The sequence below is a fragment of the Aspergillus niger genome, assembly GCF_000002855.4.
Source record: "Aspergillus niger supercontig An08".
Lineage (NCBI taxonomy): Eukaryota > Fungi > Ascomycota > Eurotiomycetes > Eurotiales > Aspergillaceae > Aspergillus > Aspergillus niger.
The window spans coordinates 824258-841662 of NT_166524.1; the positions used below are offsets into that span (position 1 = coordinate 824258).

Sequence of the window (17405 nt, forward strand, 5' to 3'; positions counted from 1 at the left end):
GATCGACGGGTATTAGGTATACAGGCAAGTGTATGGGATCAAAAAGGTCCGCTTCGGAGGGAGTAGAGAATGTTGGAAATGACGGAAGTCACACTCGTCGTGGGTTGCGATATAGGAAGGCCGATCGGAGGCAGTCTGAAACAACGAGAGGTGAACTTGCAGTATACTGAGGGAGAACGATCGGTCAGTAAGGGTGAAAAGGACAAGAAGCAAGTAGCGAGGGGTCAAGAACGAAAAGGAAGATAAGGGAGGGGGGTTCAAGACATCGTGGGGGTGGCTACGGGAAGAGAGCGGGAGGGGAATGTTGTGGGCAAGGGAAGCTGCGATTTACCCCATACAACAAGTGACATCAACCAAGGTACAAATTGGAAGGAAGCGAGGCAAATGGCGGGGAGGCAATAGGGAGGGACCCAGATCAGGAGACCCACGAAGATTGGGGATGGGAAGGTATGTATCTTCAATTGCTCTTACCTCTTTCTTTAGTAAAAACGATCGTCCAGCTCTGGAAGGGATTTGAAGATAATCCGGTCGGACTTCTTCTTTGGCACGGGGAGTGGGAAAATCCCCGTTGATATGGCGAAAGACAGCGGTGACCGAAGGTAAGTCTCACAGGAATGGGGGATAAGGAACCCCAAGTCAAGGAAGCCAAAGCAATATATTCAAACAGAAAGCAAAATTGCGATAAATGGACACCGGAGGGAGGATCTGGCGACAGTCTCCGGGAGACAGCAGAGACCGAAAGAGAGGATGAAGCTCGACGAATCGGGGGGGAAGCTGAGGTTTAGGAGGGAAGAGGGAGGAGGAGGGGGGGAAGCACCGAGTACTAAGCGGATGGGAGCTGTCGGTCGTCCCCAACTGCCATTCGTCAAGCGACCACCGGCGGAGAATCCCCAAGCTTCAAGTCAAAGGAGGGACCTTTCGATTCCCTTCTGCAATTTTTTTTTTCGGGTAGAATTTCTCGAGAGGTATAGACAGAATAATTTTTTTGGTTCGACTTTATTTGCAAATTTTCCAACGATGGGGGTGGGCTTTTTTTTGGCCGAAGTGGGATTTGATGGTACGGAAGAGAACGGAGTCTCCTCAGTAGCAGAAAAGGGGGGGCAACTCAGTCCTGAATTGAAAAAAAAGGCTTATTGAGTTGGCGCTTAATTCTGAAAAAAACGGGAAGGAGAACACAAGAATAGTTTCTCCCACCAGAGAATTACTGATACGATTCTCTTGGACGTGGTAGTTCCAAAAAGGACACACCAGGGCAAAGCGATATCTGACAGAGAGAGAATGACAGATAAGCCAAGTGATTGAGACAAGGAGGCGTGATCGTCGACCTGAAGGAATGATCAGGAGCGATGAGAGGAAAGAGGGAGGGGGGTTAGAGAGAAAGATTAATCCAAAGGAGAGGGATGGTGAAGAAAGAAGAAGAGATAAGGGAAGAGGGGAGGGGAAGGAAGAAGGAAGAAAGAGGATGAGGTGAAGGTAAAGAGGAAGAGGAAGAGGAGGAGGAGGGAGAGAGAGAGAGAGAGAGAGAGAGACAAGAGACAGAAGTTGAGTTAGTCTACTATTAGTGGCAGCAGCAGCAGCAGTGAGAGTGGTGAGCAGCAGTGCAGCAAGCATCCAGTAGTAACTAGCTTGTAGCAAGGTAATAATACTTACTCAGTCCCAGAAAAGTAAAATAAAAAACAATACCTAATATAATACTCACAATTAGTAGGCCCAAAGCAAAATAGACATTCAGCCAATACGAAGACGAGTACAACAATAATATAGCAGCAACCTACCTAGTAGTGAACTACTAACTAGAGATGTGGGGAGAGAAGCAGAAGAACATCAGGGAAAAAACGCACAAAATTTCAGACCGACTAGATAAATGCCGCTTGAAAGGTATCCCCCGGCTATTGCATCGCTACAGTACATATTACCCAAATCTGACCCGATCATTCACATCGCCTATGAATGACACACTTCCCGTCCCAGGGGAGCTTCAAGGCGAAAAGCAATCCGAGGGAATGGTCCATTAAACTTGTCACTAAACCAAACTTACCATACTTGGAGACCAACAGGGTCTGGCTCGGGGGAATTTCATTGCAGCTTGGCTCCCAGCCTGTCAGTCCGACTGCAAGACCTTCCCTCAATAGGCTTTGTCTCACATTTATCAATCCGACGCTTACTGTAAGCTGTTTCCAGATGTACGGAAGAAGCAACTGACCTGGGTATGTCCTCACCTTAATGAATGAAGATCACCCCTCTTCTTTTGGCATTGTCAATGACGAACTGTGTGGTCAACGGCTGGCTGGAAGATCAACTCCGGAGAAAGGTAGAAGGCGGTAAGATGCCGTGGAGCTCTCGACGACCACTAACTACTAGCTAACTAACTTACTATGTTGGTGTACGATCGATGTATGGAAACTTTCTGCTATGCGATCCCCACCCGGCCTGCCTATTGGCGTTCGAAGGCAACCTGCATGCTATTCTAAGTATGTCGTGGCTCCAAAAAGTCCATAGTCGATCCGGGAAGCAAGTGCACAACATCTACCATATGCAGGAAGCTGGCACTGGTGGCAATGGAGATAGCAGCAGATACTGGCTCTGTTGGTGCAGGGTATGATACGTACGTATGCAAATGGTATCGATACCCTCCCTGATGATGCGACCGGTCCAATAGTGGCCCGCTATTGGATCCACGGCCGGCTTTTGGCGGGGCTCTTGTCGAGACCGTGTATCAAAGGGTGGCCGAAAAGCTATTGGGGTGTGAGAGACAGATTAATACGGAGTCGTTGAGGGCCAAGTTTAAGGAGAACTGACATGTCGGTCAGTAATGGGAAAATAGATAAAACGAGTTAAGCGATGTCTCAGATGGTCCTGTCCAAGTCTGTCCTTGTAATGAGTGTGGTGATGGAAAGATAATTGATGATGACGATGTTGATGATGCAAAATAAGGGCTTGTCCGGGTCTCCAGGCTTTCCCCTCCGACCGAGGAACGGGTGACCGAGCGATCCATGTTTAGCTGGTCGGTTTGGTGCAGTAGCTGCTGCCCCCCCCCCGTTGTACCGTAAATGTGGTAAGCGCTGCTTCTCTCCGGCCCATTGGGGGGTTCGGCGTGAAGGCGCCTAGTTGTTCAGGCCACAACCGTAGCTACAGCTTTCCGAATGACTAAGCCCCGGCCGCCGTGTTCTTCCCGCAAACACGTTCGGGCTCGGTTTTGAAGATCGCATACCAGCCATCGTCTTCAGATAGGCTCCTCTTAGTCCAATCCCTCGCTGCCGCACCCGACGGCTTCCTTTTTTGTTTGATCACACTCCCTAGGGTCTTTTTTATCTAGCCAGTGCTTCTTGGAGTCTGCGAGCTTGTATTGCCGCATTTATCCTAATTCTTTTCCACTGTGAATGAGTACGGAATTCCATGGCAACTATTTCCCTTGCGTGTGAAGCGCGGAATTGCTGAACTAGCCTTCTCTCAACCCTGCAGAGCCAGCACAGACAACGATCATTCTACGTGACTCAAACTCGATTTACCTTTTCTTCCCCTGCGACGGGATGCGACATTAGCTTGCCGCCAGCTACACTCACGATACTCGCTCTCAATCGTATGCGAAATAGGATATGGTTACATCCACTCCGACTCTCAACAACTCGTGAAGTCAATCCCTCGGCTACAATTGGCAACCATAAGCCATATTACCTCTGATCATCTCAATGCGAATGATGATCTGTAGGAAGAATTAAGTTGCTTTTGGAGATTCGGCAAACCTCGGCGGCAAAGACTGCCATTTTTCCAGCCCGAAAACGTCACTCTTTCGTGCTGTGACGATATCATCATTCCCTCAACAGGTCTCTCTTTTCTGAACAATCACAATGGGACACATGAGCTACCCCTCCCAAATGGATAGCCCCTCCAGGCAACTTGTCCTGGATTTAGCGCGGGACCTTGAACAGTTACGCATGCACAACACCGAGTTGAAGAAGGTCAAAGTCTACGAACGCCGATCCTTCTATGAGAACCTTGACCGAATTGATAGCGAACTTGAGGCCCAGCACAATGCGGCCCTTGACAAGGCTGCCGCTCTGCATGATCGGGTACTCGTGGAGGCCGAAGAGACGTTGCGCGCACACCAACGAGCGGTAGAGGAGGAGCTCCGTCGGAGAGAGGAAGAAGCACGGAAAGAGGCGGAGCGCATAGAACGAGAGAAGGCAGAGAAGCTACGCCGAGAGCAGGAGGAGGCTGCACGGCGTGAGGCTGAGCGCAGAGCAGCCGAGGAGGCGAAGAAGAAGGCAGAGGAAGAGGCGGAGAGGAAAAAGAAGGCGGCGCAAGAAGAACAGGAGCGGAAAGAACGAGAGCGACTAGAGGAAGAGAATCGCAAGCGCCAGGAAGAGACACAAAAGGCAGAGCAGGAGGCGTCCCAACGCCAAGCGGAAGCCGCGCAAAAGGCACAGGCGGAGCGACAGCGACAGGTCGGAGGCGCTCGTCTTACGGAGGAAGAAATCAAGGTCCAGGCCCGCTACGTGGAACTGCACCAACATCTCAAGAAGTTCCGGCAGTACTTGAAAAATGAAGGGAAAACAAACGCCATTGTCAAGCAAAACATGGGCGATATGCGGCGAACGATTAAGAAATGCGTTGGACAACTACGTGAAGGCAAGGGAGCCAACAAAGCCCAGGTAAGTGTCTTGCTGTGCTTCCCAAGTAATAGAAGAAGGCAGCGAGCTAACCTCGTCAACTGCCAAACAGCTTCAAGAGATTCGCGCGACGCTTGAGAAAGCCGCCTCGATTGCTGAACCGTCGGTGGATGTTCGCCAATTCATCGCTTTCCCGCCCGAGAATATTGCCAATTCCGATGACAACAAGGTGCCTGCCCTTTTGATCTACGCCCTGAACATCTTCTCCAAGTGTATGATCTCTTCCCTCATTACGGAGGCGTCCATCAACCTGGGCCATGCGGAGCCGGTCGGGATCGTCGCGGCCCAGATATTCTCCGCCGATGCCTTCATCTACAAGGGCTGCCACATGGTGGACATTCTATTGGCCAAGTACCGTGTTGTTTGCCCAGCGCTGTGGGGATTCCATGGCAATGAGAAGACCGAGGGTGGCCGACGTGCCCTGGGTTGGTGGCGCGAAGGACCGGACGGGCCGTACATCAGCGAACAGGCCCACGCCGACCGAATGACAGCTCTGGGTGCGGGTTATGCGGCCTTGACCCTGCGCAATTTTGGCAAAACCGCGCGCAAGAACCCTTTCCCCAACACCATGTTTTGGTATACCATGCATAAAATCCTGAATATCCCGCCGGCAGAGATCCAGGATACTCATGTCACCCTGCTTTCGGCAATGCTGAAATCGTCAGCCGAAAGAATTGTTGGTTTCTTCGGGCATATCGGACTGGCGCTGATGAGGAAGGCTATAGTCGAATTACCCGACAGCCTGCCCCGGCAGAGTATGAGCGTTAACCAACTCAAGCTCCTCAAGGATCTGTATAAACGGGAGAAGAACATTTTGCTCTGAGCCGGTAGTTCACCAGAAGGTCTATTTTGGGTTTGCGTTAGGTCCAAGTTTGCCTCCGGCTTTATTCCGTTTTAGCAAGGATGGGTGGCTCCACACCAGCTGTCAGGCTTCCAGATGATGAAAGGCCGTTGCCGCACATCACATTCCCGGCATGGTATGACAGGCTTCTGACGCCGACCGAGCATTTTCCGGTGTCATGAGCACTAGGCTGATCTGGAGCCTAAGTAATGAAGGTGATGACGCCGTTAACAATGCTGGCGCCAGTAGGCAGTTGACGCCCACCGTATCGAGTACGTTGTACTGCGCGGTGGGGAATTCCTCATTCTCCACTCAAAGCTTTGGGGATTTTTAGATCATTCCGCTCGGTGCATTCTACCACTATATTGTACATTACTTGTCACCGGCCCTACAGAAAGGGCCTGCTCTAGGTATACGAGAATTAAGCGGAAAGATTAGATATCTGAATGTGACACAGGTGTCCACTCGAGTTATCCGCAGGTTGAAAAGAAGCTGGAAGAAAGAGAAGTCTACAGATCAATCAGGATATTCATCCGGTGCAACCGGTACCTTTTCTTTTCTTTGCGGGAGGACCACCGCCGAGAATCATCCGATGGAAGACCGGCATCGCATCACGCCACTGATGCGATGCATCCAGGGCTGCTCTCCGTCATTGCCGGCCCTTTAAGGTTGTTCGAGAGCAAGGAATCCTTAGCATTCCATCTCGGTTTCCAGGATCCGCTCGGCCCGTCTCAACCTATGGGGCTATTGCCGAGTCTATAATTGGCTTTCTCGCATGCCGTCTCTTGACACAAGCGGTATACACCACCCAGCGCATCCACCAAAATGGGGCGCTACTTTGCACCAGTAATTGCTTCTCTCGTCGACTGACATTTGTTGACGTTACACACTGATGACCCTCACAGCCCCTGGATGTCGATCCACGCCTTTCCGTGTGACCGGCCCTGGGCCTGGTCTGCCAGGAACATGACTTGTCGTCACTCATTCATCTTTCGTATAAAACCGACCTCCCACTAGCCTCCTAGCAATATACAGTCTCCTACCCTCAGACAATCATCACCTGATGAACATATGAGTAGCCATACACAATGCCTGCAATCAACTCATCCATGGCTGCGAACCTCCCAATCGAGCTCATCCTCTGTATCCTCGATCATGTCGATATCGAGACGTACGTCGCTGCCCGCTCAGCATGTTGCTCATGGCGCAAAGCAGCGTCAATGTCGTCTACCATCCGGAACGCTTTGACCGAACTCCCCGTGCCGATACCACCACGTGCCGATGCTCTTACAACCGAAGAATGGAACGCATACTTCTGCCAAATCGCTTGCCTGAACCTACTAGGCCACCGGACCCACATCGACAAAACAGCCTCCAGACGTGCCCTACCTGAAGACTGCACCCCTACCACAATTCTAGCGACATCTCAAGATGGTCTAAAAATGGCAACCCTGAAAGGCGCACGCGCAACTATCTTCACCCGCTCAAACAAGCAGTCCTCCTGGGAATACACCCTAGCCTCAACACTCTACCCCCTCTGGACCTCCGTATACCGTGCCCTAATGGACGGAGGCGGCACTGGCAGCGGCATGGCGCTCAACCCGCGCTACGGCAAACGCTGCATTGCCATCTCCTCACAAGGCCACCTCATCGCCGTCGGCCTAGGCAAGACCCTCCAAATTTACAGCCTCTCCGCGGACGAAGACAACGGCATTTCCTCCCCAGCAGAATACTCCCTCGACCAGCACGACGTCATCCACGCAGCCTCCCCGAGCGCAGGCTACGAAGAAACCGACGGAGTCATCGACTCCCTCGAATTCACCGACGACGACATTCTCCTCCGTGTCGCAATCAACCAAGATACAACAGCCTTTCAACCGAATCGCGTCCGCTATCTGGGTAATCCCTCCGCCCTAAAATATTCCCCCCATCACAATAACGCATCACACCTCCAATACTGGCGCGAAAACATCCACCACATCCACCTCGACTCCGCCTCCATGGCCGTGACACTAGGCGCAGGCGAAGAGAAAGTCGTATTTCGAGGCCTGCGCCTTCTTCCTTCTTCTTACAAACCGACCACAACAACACCTCAGATCTCATCATCATCTTCATCATCATACTCATCATCGCACTACTTCACCGCATCCCTCCAATCAGGCCCCACAGCCGCTTACTGTATCGGCCACATCGCTATCTCCTCCTCCCCTCCCACATCTCAACAAGTGACTATCACCCGCCTCCTACCTTCTCGCCAGCACCACACGCTTCCTTCCAGCACCGATCACAAAACAACACCTCCGTCCTCTCAAACCGCGACAACAATCCCCCGCTGGAACCCCCTCAACCTCCCCACCGCATCTTCCACAACCCCTATCCTCTCCATCTCTCCGGACAACAAGCTCCTAGTCATTTACGAACCTGATTCTTCTTCCCAGGGGGGAGGTGGAGGGGGGATATACGTGTACTGCATTGAGGAGTGCGAATCCGTGTATACCAACCATACCAGCGATAAGAATATTGATTCTGCTATGAACACAGACCAGCAAGAGAAACATCATTCTTATCCTTGTCCTTCGTCGGAGGAGAGGATCACGTCTTGGTCGTTCTTATTGGATAATGTATCTGTGGATGTGGATGAGCTGAGAGTTGATAAGGTCGTTAGGGATGGTAGCGGGTATTATGAGGTGATGGCGTTAGCGGGGAAGGATGTTTTGGAGTGGAGGATTCATTAATCACTTTTCTCTGGTTATGTACTTTACTGTGTCTATTTTGAGAAATCAGGAGTTGGGCGGGATTATGTATCATGCATGCATGCATGCATGCATGTATCCTTTATAGAAAGTGTTGTGTATGTCTTTGAGAAGAAACCAATGGAATAGAAGAGAATATATTAGACATGTCCAATTAAGAAGTGAATAGAATAGAAAGGGTATCTACATGATACACCGCTGGCTTGAATAGTAGCCAACAGCAAGGAGGTAAGAAAAAAGAGGGTATGATGATGATGTAAGTGAAGTAAGGGTCCTCCTGCAGAATAGAGCATGCATCTATCTCCCAAGAGGGAATACACACACCATTATGAGATAGTATAGTGCCTGCCGATGCATGCAAGGAACCACAAACGAGTGACACGTTGGAATTATTTGAACAAGAAACATAAAATAAGCAAAAGTGCAGAAACTTGTGTACAGATTTGCGGCAAAAGTACATTGCAAAAGGTGTGGTATCCATAAGGACGCAGGAAAACTGTGGTATGGTATATTAACGAAGGAAAGAATCTCATAAATTCACAGCCGTTGAGCAACAATATAGGGGGGAAAATCAATAAACTTGCTCGAAACCAATCAATCAGCAAATGAACATGTCAACGGGCACGAAGTATGCAATATCAAAGGAGAGATGGATGTGGGTAGAAGAGGGAAAAATGCATCATAATGTAACAGTGTCAGTCGTCTCCGTGTTGAGACAACTGCAGAAAATGTCTATGGACATGAATGAGAAAATAGTGGTATAGACAGTTTATGCTTGTATTTGCGGTCCGAATGGCCCGTCTGCCGTATCCCGAGGGGATTCCGAAACTAGGCCATCGGCTGTGCTTTCCGCGTCTTCTCCAAAGGAGTCGTGGGCATAATCAGCAGGCTCCGCGTCGTGGTCGTAACTTGACCTCCGGAGCAACGGGGGCGTACTTGGCGGCTCTCGCATCCTGCTTCCACGAGCTGGAGCGGCCTTGGGCGTCGTATCGTAATTCCTCAGAGGCCGACTCGCCGATGGACGTCTGGAACCCATCGTCGCGGAAGTACCAACGGCCTGGGGTGAAGCCTGTCGGACACTGGAGGCTGGAGGGGTCAAGAGACCTGACAAGAAGGAGCTTGCATTTCCGGATTTTGAAGGCGTCTGTTCGGAAACGTGAGAGTTCGAAGTATCTCTTCCCTTACGCCAGCTGCCCCATGCCGCTGCAGCTGCGAGAGGAAGATTTCGTGGTGACGCTGTCAACTCTGCCAAGGAGGAGAGGCTAGGGAAACTGTGTCCGGACTGAATTCTTTCTCTCTCCTGTTGCTGCATCTGCAGATTGGCTTTCAAACGGATGGCGGCATCGCGGACAGCATTGCGGTCGAAGGAAGGTTGCGACACAGTGGTGATGATGTCCTGGAGGTCATCAATGCGAACACCCAAGAGTTCACGCAGCCAATTGATTTCTGTGTCTTTGTCCTTGATCTTGTTTGGAGCGTCCTTGTCAATAGCAGCCACTTCTTGTTCCAGTTCTTCAATGCGAGTTTCACGCTGCTGCAACTGATCCTGAAGTACCAAGATTGATTCCCTCAAGGCTTGAGGCGAGATCTTCTCAGGCATGGTAGATCCCTCACGGAATGCCAATGAAGGCGAGCTCGAGTGCGCAGGTGCCATGGCAGGCGCTGCCTTGGCAGATTGAGCGGCCTCGGCAGCAGCACGGGCGGCGGACTGTGCGATTTCGAGCCTCTCCTCGAGATGATGAACCCGGTCCTCCAGGTGCTTCACCTTGTCATCGGACAAGGCTAGACGGTCGAGCAGATGAGATTCCGTGCGCTGTCTGTCTTCAGAAGCATTGTGCAGCGCACGCGCGTGGCGTTCGCGAAGGTCATTGAGCACCCGTTCGTGCGTCCGCCGTTGTTCTTCCACCGCCAGTTCCTTGGCTTGGACAGCAGCAGCCAAGTTGCTGGCCTTGGTTTCATTGGCTTCCTCCAACAGCATCTCGTAGCGCTCCCGGGCAGTGTCGCTTTCCATTCTGACATTGTCCATTTGACTCTGGAGGCGAAGTATCTGAGTTTCCAACTCAGCACGGACAATGTTAACCTGGCTGTTAGCAGCATCCAGATCCGACTCCAGCGAATTCCTGGTGCGCTGGATCTCAACGCGACTGCTTTCACGAGCCTCGTGGAACTCCCGCTCAAAGCGAGCGGCCTTAAGCTCCAGGTCGTGGTTCTCGAGCCGCAGGTTCGCGACGAGCTCTTCAAGCCTGGCATTCTCCTGCTGAGACTGGCCAAAGATGAACTTCAACTTGGCCGCCTCGCGCTCCTGCGCTTCAAGCTCATTGATATCCTCCTCAAGCTTTTCACGAAGCTTCACCTCCCGACCATAGGCTGCACGAAGTTCGTTGTATTTGGCATTCAGGTCCTCTTCGCGTCTGCGCCAAGAAGCCTGGTCGCGGGTAACGTCCCGAGTCACAGTTGCCATCTCATCCTGGAGACGATCAAGCTTCTCGCCCAGATTGTGTCGGATACTCATACCATCCTCCAAGCGCGTCTTCAGCTGGTTAATCGTACCCCGGAGTTCCTTATTGTCCGCCTTGACCTGCTCAAGTTCAGCCCTAGACTCCTCGCTATCCCGTTTCCAGTTATCGCTCGAAACGCGGTACTCATCCAGGGTGCCCTGAAGTGCGATGTTCTTGGAGGAGAGCTCAGCAAGAGTGAACTGGAGTGTCTCTTGCTCTTTCTCAAGTGAGTCAGCCTTATGCTGGATGTTCTCGAAATAAGGAATCTTCTCAGCCTTGAAGTGGAGCAAGCGGGACTCGGCGGATTCGGCAGCTTCACTATGGCGTGCAGCATCCTCTTCGGCGACCTTCAAAAGCCGCTGGAGTTCCGCAACAGAGTCCATAGCTTCTCTCCGAAGCTTGTACTCCTGATCGGCCCGCTCATCAGAGAGCCTAAGCATATTCTTGAGACCGTCAATCTGGAGCATAAGGCTTTCAGCGCCGATCTCCTCTGCTTCAGAGGGTCGCGAGTTCTGCTGGCTCAGTTGGTTTGAGATCATGTCTTGGATCATTGTTCTCATCTCATCCACAGGGTCTTGCGATAGCTTCTGCACGGTCAAAGCCTGAAGAGCAGAGACGCTTTCACGCAGCTGTACGAGCTCGGAAACTGTTTGGTTCTTCTCTTGCTCATTATCGCGGGATGCGAGTGCCTCCAAGAAGACGGTCTTCAGCTTGTCAAGTTTCTCCTTCCGGCGGAGGTACGACCGGGTACTGTACGACGCGTTTTCATATACATCATCCTCATCATCAGCGTCAGCGTCACTGTTGTCGCCCTCGACAGATGCACTCCACTCCAATTTGGTGCGAGGACCAGGTGCAAGTGACATGACAGACTCTTGAATAACACCAAGCGCGCGCTCAAGCGGCGTAAGTCGTTCATCAATGGCGGAGCCGACGAGGTCGTTGATCCGACGGTCAAAGAATCTGCTCCGGTTTGCCAGCTTCTCATCCTCACCAGACGAGATCACATCGTCCCAGTCACTGATGTGATCATTCTGGTTGACTAGATGCCGCACTGGAGAGGGAATACCAGAACCGGCTCCCTTAGAGGGGGAAACAGAGAATTGAGATTGAGCATCGAAGTCGAGCTTAGGTACATTCAGGGTGTTGGCCATCAGGCCACGTCCTGGGCTCGGACTAGGAGCTTCGCTCCTGATGTCGGCAGGTGCGTGTCGCTTTTCTTTAGACGGATGCAGGGCAGTCTCGGGAATGCGATCACGAGGTTGAGGCGTGCTCAAACGTTCAATTCCAACATCCGAATCATCATTCAACTGCTCCATGATAGCATTGAGCTCCTCATCGTCAGGCGAATCCTCAGCCTCATCAGCATGGGCTTCAGATAGCACAGGCTCACGCTTGGGTGAAACTGCAGCTTTGGAAGTGGCATCGCCCTTCCCATCATCCACCGGCTTGGGGCCAAGCGTTGTCTCCCCAGAAGAAGCGGGGACATATTCGGGAACAGAGGCTTTGAACTGGAAGGGCTTCGCAGTGGGTGACAGGAAAGTGTGCTTCTGGTTATCTTCGGCAGTCTCTTCCTGCTCTTTGTTGCCAATATTTCCTCCTTCCACGGATACCGACTCTGACTTGGCCTGTATGTCGGTAGCCGGTCCTGATTCCTGGGCTGCTTCCGTACTCTCGTTCTTCTTATCAAAAGGTGTCCAGGTCGACGCTTCACTGATGGGCGTTTCTTTCCTCTCAGCGAACTTGTCATCCTGAATCGAGACAGGTTTCTGAGGTGCTTCATTGCTATCTCCGCCCTCTGGTTGTACGTTTTCTTTGCCTTCAGCAGGCACACCGTGTGCGCTAGACACTTGCGATTGTTGAATGTTACCGGACTCTGCCAATGCGTGAGACATGCTGAAGTGGGCCTCTCCATCTGATGCTTCATCACCGCGACGTGCACGCTTATGGCGATCAGTACGAACTGGGCGGCCGTTGTCGTTCTCGACCTCCTCTTTACTGTCCTTGTCCTCCACGGTCTCGTCTGGTCGCACGATGGGAATGGCCTTGGACTTCTTGGAGGCCTTTGATGCCTCCGAGACATCAACATCGTCGAATATTTTGGTCCTGCCATTTGCAGGTTCCTCAGACTTCGTGGTGAAGCCACTTCCAGTAGGGTTGAAAGCAGGAGCTGCGACATTGAAAGATGCGGTAGAAAACTTAAATTCGCCGGAGCCGGGTTTTTGCGTGGCTGTATCGTTAGCAGCAGCACTGGGTGTGAAGGGGGTTGCGGTAAGATTGAAGGCGCTAGCGGAGGGATTGAAGCTGGGTACAGAGCCAAATGTGAACATGGGATTTCCAACAGCCGAGGGTTGGAAGGTATTTTCTTGAAAGGGAAATTGCTGGGACGGGATCGAGGCAGTTGGGTTAAACTCCTTCGCATCGACGTTGAAAGTAGAGGACGAAAGCTTGGAACGATGCCCGCCTGTGTATGAGCCAGCACTGGGCTTCGGCTCATGCCACGGTATGTTATTCGCAAGTGGACCATGTCGCTGAGGCGTTCCAGAAAGACTCGGGTTTGTATCGATATCCGAGCCATCATGGACGTTACCTGCTGCATAATCGCCGCCGTAGAACTGGTGCATGTGCTGAGGATACTGTTGGGATGCAAGAGCGTCGGCGCTGGGGAAAGCCCAACGAGATTGCAGAAGCTCAGAACCATCGAAATTGTGAAGAGGCGGCTCACGATCGCCTTCTTCAAGCTGTCGGTCAATAGTCTCCTCCAGATGGTAGTTAGGCGGTATCCTGTCCAGACCCTTCTGTAGCGTTTCGCTCAGGTTATGGCCACGATCATGGCCACGAGGGGTGGGCTGCGCGATCTCAACGGTAGAGGCGTGGAAGTGATCAGGACCTTCCGTTGGGGTGCGAATGGGACGTAGCAGCTGGCCTTCCGTGACGTGATCCTGCAGCTCATGACCACCGAAAGCCTCCTTCGGTATGCCTGGCTGTTCGTTCAAGCCAGGGTGGAAGGCACCCTGCTCGTTCAATGGTGACACGGGAGACAAAATCGAGCCCAAGTGAGGAAGTGTTCCAGGAATGGATGCGGCGGGACCTGCTTGCCGCGCATTAAAGAAACTCTGGGGAGTGAGTGAGCCTTGGGCAGGAGGTGTAGGTTGAAATTGCATAGGGTATCCAGGAAGTAGATTGTTTTGGTCGACACCGAGGAATGGCGTTTGAATGCTGAACTGCGAAGCCGGGGAAGCCAGAGTCCCCAGACCGGCGGGGTTTGCTGGCTGGCCCAGCTGCGGAGAGAAGTGGTGAGACAAAGATAGAGGATTGCTAGCTGCTGACCCTGTCGGAATCGGTGGCGACGATACAAGGCCGGGGAAGGGGGCCATCTGACTCATAGCAGCGGAGGCCGGGGATATCGATGGTTTAGGTTCATCCAAAAACACACCCAGGGCCCGTAATTTCTCTTCCTGAAGATACGCAACATATGCATCCCACTCTGCCTTGTCGGGAATGCTGACCCCATACCTCCCGTCCTGTCTTTCCTCGAGAACCTCTGTCGGATCTGGGAAAAGCGGACGACTGAGACCGCCCAACTCAGTATCCAGTACATCCTCCGATCCGACGCTGAATCCACGGGTGTCGTAACCCTGTTCTTCCCAGTCTCTCAACCTTTGTTTGACATCTTCCACCGTCAACAAACGGTATCCAGACTCCTCCGTGCCTCTTTTGTCGTCGAATGGCAACGAGATATAACATGCTCTCCCACGCCAAACAATCTTCTTCTTAACTCGTTGTACCGGCGTCTGGCTGTTCCTGTCGAGTGCTGGGCTTTTCACGGCGCTCGGCTCTGTAGGAGTATCAAGTCGTTCCGTAAGCGAAGGATCTGTCGGAGTAGGAGGGAGCGGTTTTTCTATCGTTGGGAGTGCCTTGTTGGGCCCTTGTCCCACAAGGGACTGTGCTTCTGTTGAATCCATTGTGATCGGCTGGGGGTCTTTATCGTAAGCAAATCCCCAAAAGTCCTCCTGTCGAAGTGTATCTGCTCGTTTGTGAAGATAATCCCTTGTCCTCTGGCGTGGGAGACTGCCTTCCCGACGAGCCGTTCTTCGGTTTACGAAGTCAGCTAGGGTTGGGGTCTTCAAGAGGTCCTCGTCGCGAGGATCTTGTTCCAGGCCGAGCCAATCGTCAGATGCGTCCTCTGCGAAGTAGTTCTGTGCCGTAATGAACGAAGGAGCCTCACTACCCGAATCGTCGCTTAACCAATTGCTTCGTTCAGTTCTGGGTTGACCGGTGAGGTATTGATTAATCCAATCCTGCGTAAAGTCCTTGATCGACTTCCCACTTTTCCTACCAAAAATGTCTCGGGCTGGAGACCGGCTGGAATTGCCGCTGTACAGTTGTCTCGCTGAGCTGTCCCGGGCAGACGGTCTTAAGAGCTCGGGATTGTTCGATTCGGAACCGTTACGGATGCCACTGTGCATCGATACCGGAGAGCTATTTCCGGAATCACGGTCGACAGCTCCGGCTTGACTCAGTGACCACGACAGCCTCCGAGGACTCGGTGCAGCATACGGTGAGCCCCAGGCGGTGGTATAGTAGATACTACTCTCCGCTCTTCGATTCTCCGGCGAGGTTGACGAATCCCAGGTGGCCCGGTATGTGGATAGAGTAGGAATAGTATTCGGGGGATTCGGGGTGACGCTGCGGCCCCGGGGGGAGTTCGACCGGCCAGGTGATCCAGCGGCCGAGAGACTCGACGCTCCTGGAAATGCGGAAATGGGATTCAATGGCACCGTCAGCAAGGAATCGTCACGGAGGTCGGACGGATCTGTAGGATACTGCGGCGACGGCGGAAGCGCCGAGTTGGCGGAAGATGCGGAGGGACCTAGATCTAAGTGTACAACAGCATCGAGATACTATTAGCCTCTGAACTAGATTCGAGGTGTGACGGGAACGAGAAAGATGACTGGCAGGAGACACCGCCATAGGGAGGTGGATATGGGGGGGTGGGAAGATGAATTGGAAATGTGGGATTGATGCAGCCAAGGTAACACTTCGACAGGCAGACACACCTTCCGTTTCGACTCCTGCAGCAAGCACTTGCTTGCTGCTCCCCTTATCGTCCAGAATGTTGAAGCATGGAAATCAAAGCGCTGAGACCGAATCCACCTCGCCGATGAGCTGTGATCGACACACGAAAGGAGGGGAAAGGACGAGACAAATCACACGCTTGGACGAGAGCGCGATTGGGGGAGGAAATGCGACCAGTGAGTGGTACCTATAACACCGTGGAATTTGGGGGAGGAAGGGTGGAGGGGGAGGAATAATCTTCAGGGGCGGTGGGTAGTTCCGAAAGAAGATCCCCAAACAGACATCCGCGGCTTGCGGCGACGGTACAAGGACAGAGAAAGAGAGAGAGAAAGCGAATGGATGAACAACAGATCACAGATACCTAGGGTATGCGAGGAAGGAACTTGGGCATGGCGCATCCACAAAGGACAGCTGGATTGAAGTTGGAAGAATGACAAGGATCAAGCGTTGCGACTAGTAGTAGTGGATGAAAGTGGTGGTGGTGGTCAGAGAGTAAGTAATTGAGAGGCGGACCTTTATTTTTTTTTTTTTTTTCCTGTACGAATTTTTTTCTCTGCTTTTTTGCAACTTTTTTTTACCCTTTGTTCGAGCTGGATCGAATCAGTCTGGGGCCATGTCACGATCTGCCAGCAAGCAAGTCCGTTTTTTGACTTTCAAAAGCTGCACAGGCGCGTGAAAATAACAAAACTTAACGCTCAACTACCTAATCAGCAGTGGAGAGCTGCGAGAGCGACCGTTGGGGGAAAGGTAATGGTATGGTAACCAGATATCCGCATTGGGAGCGGATTCTGGCCTCACGACCTTCAAGTTTGGCCTTAGTTGGACGACTAGTGAGCCCGGTTAAGCATGAATTGGGGATAGTGGTGGTCGTTAGCCCGGCATAGTGCCTCAAGCTGGCCAGCTCAACCCGATCTTCATCTCTGACCGCCATCTACGTACGTGGTGCCCGGCTGTCTGTAGGTACCAACCTTACCCAACTCATGCGAGTCAGTGGGTATCAACTTTATGCTCTGCAAGGCGCGGGGGTTCCTTGAGAGTTTGGGAGCAGAACAGAGTATCCGTCTGGAAAGACCCTCTCTGTCTGGCAGCCTGCAGGTTGATGGATCTCCCTCGCTACTTACTCTCTGACTCTCCCCCCAGCCTGCCTGTGGAATCTGGCATCCAACACCCCAGCCTTTTACAATATAGATGGATACCCGACCGAATGTAACCCCCCAGATTTGTGCAAACCCCCTGAACCATTGCTTTCACCTCCAATAGATAACAATCACTTGGTTGACGCGTGGGTTCCTGTGGTTCGTGTCTGCATTCAGGGGTAAAACAACGCTACTTGAACCGAACCACGGTTCCCTCGGTTGCCCGTGACTTAGCTAACAACTTCCCCAATTGGGGGAAGTCTTCCAATTCTGCCCAGCCATGTCATCACCGTCAGACGGCCATGACACATTCTTGGCTCCATGTGCGATAACCACTCTTCTGATTAAACTAGAGCATTCATCGTTGAATGTTTGTCTGGACCATCTTAAAGAGTCCCCGAATCTTGCTTTCCAGCATCTGACTACTT

General features: G+C 52.1%; 4 protein-coding genes across 4 annotated transcripts; 3 read left to right on the plus strand and 1 right to left on the minus strand.

Moving 5' to 3' along the window:
• Window positions 1-439: 439 nt before the first annotated feature.
• Window positions 440-785, plus strand: An08g03540 (hypothetical protein; the record flags this gene model as incomplete). Its single annotated transcript, XM_059748958.1, has 3 exons — window positions 440-447; window positions 501-599; window positions 668-785. The coding sequence occupies 3 exons, from the start codon at window positions 440-442 to the stop codon at window positions 783-785; spliced, it is 225 nt and encodes a 74-aa protein (XP_059603974.1).
• A 3063-nt stretch (window positions 786-3848) lies between these two features.
• Window positions 3849-5493, plus strand: An08g03550 (uncharacterized protein; the record flags this gene model as incomplete). Its single annotated transcript, XM_001392435.1, has 2 exons — window positions 3849-4652; window positions 4723-5493. 2 exons carry the CDS (start codon window positions 3849-3851, stop codon window positions 5491-5493), a joined length of 1575 nt encoding a protein of 524 aa, XP_001392472.1.
• Window positions 5494-6599: 1106 nt separating this feature from the next.
• Window positions 6600-8246, plus strand: An08g03560 (uncharacterized protein; the record flags this gene model as incomplete). The annotated part of the gene is made up of 1 exon (XM_001392436.3): window positions 6600-8246. The coding sequence occupies one exon, from the start codon at window positions 6600-6602 to the stop codon at window positions 8244-8246; it is 1647 nt and encodes a 548-aa protein (XP_001392473.1).
• A 787-nt stretch (window positions 8247-9033) lies between these two features.
• Window positions 9034-15736, minus strand: An08g03570 (uncharacterized protein; the record flags this gene model as incomplete). Its single annotated transcript, XM_059748960.1, has 2 exons — window positions 9034-15578; window positions 15652-15736. 2 exons carry the CDS (start codon window positions 15734-15736, stop codon window positions 9034-9036), a joined length of 6630 nt encoding a protein of 2209 aa, XP_059603975.1.
• Window positions 15737-17405: the final 1669 nt, after the last annotated feature.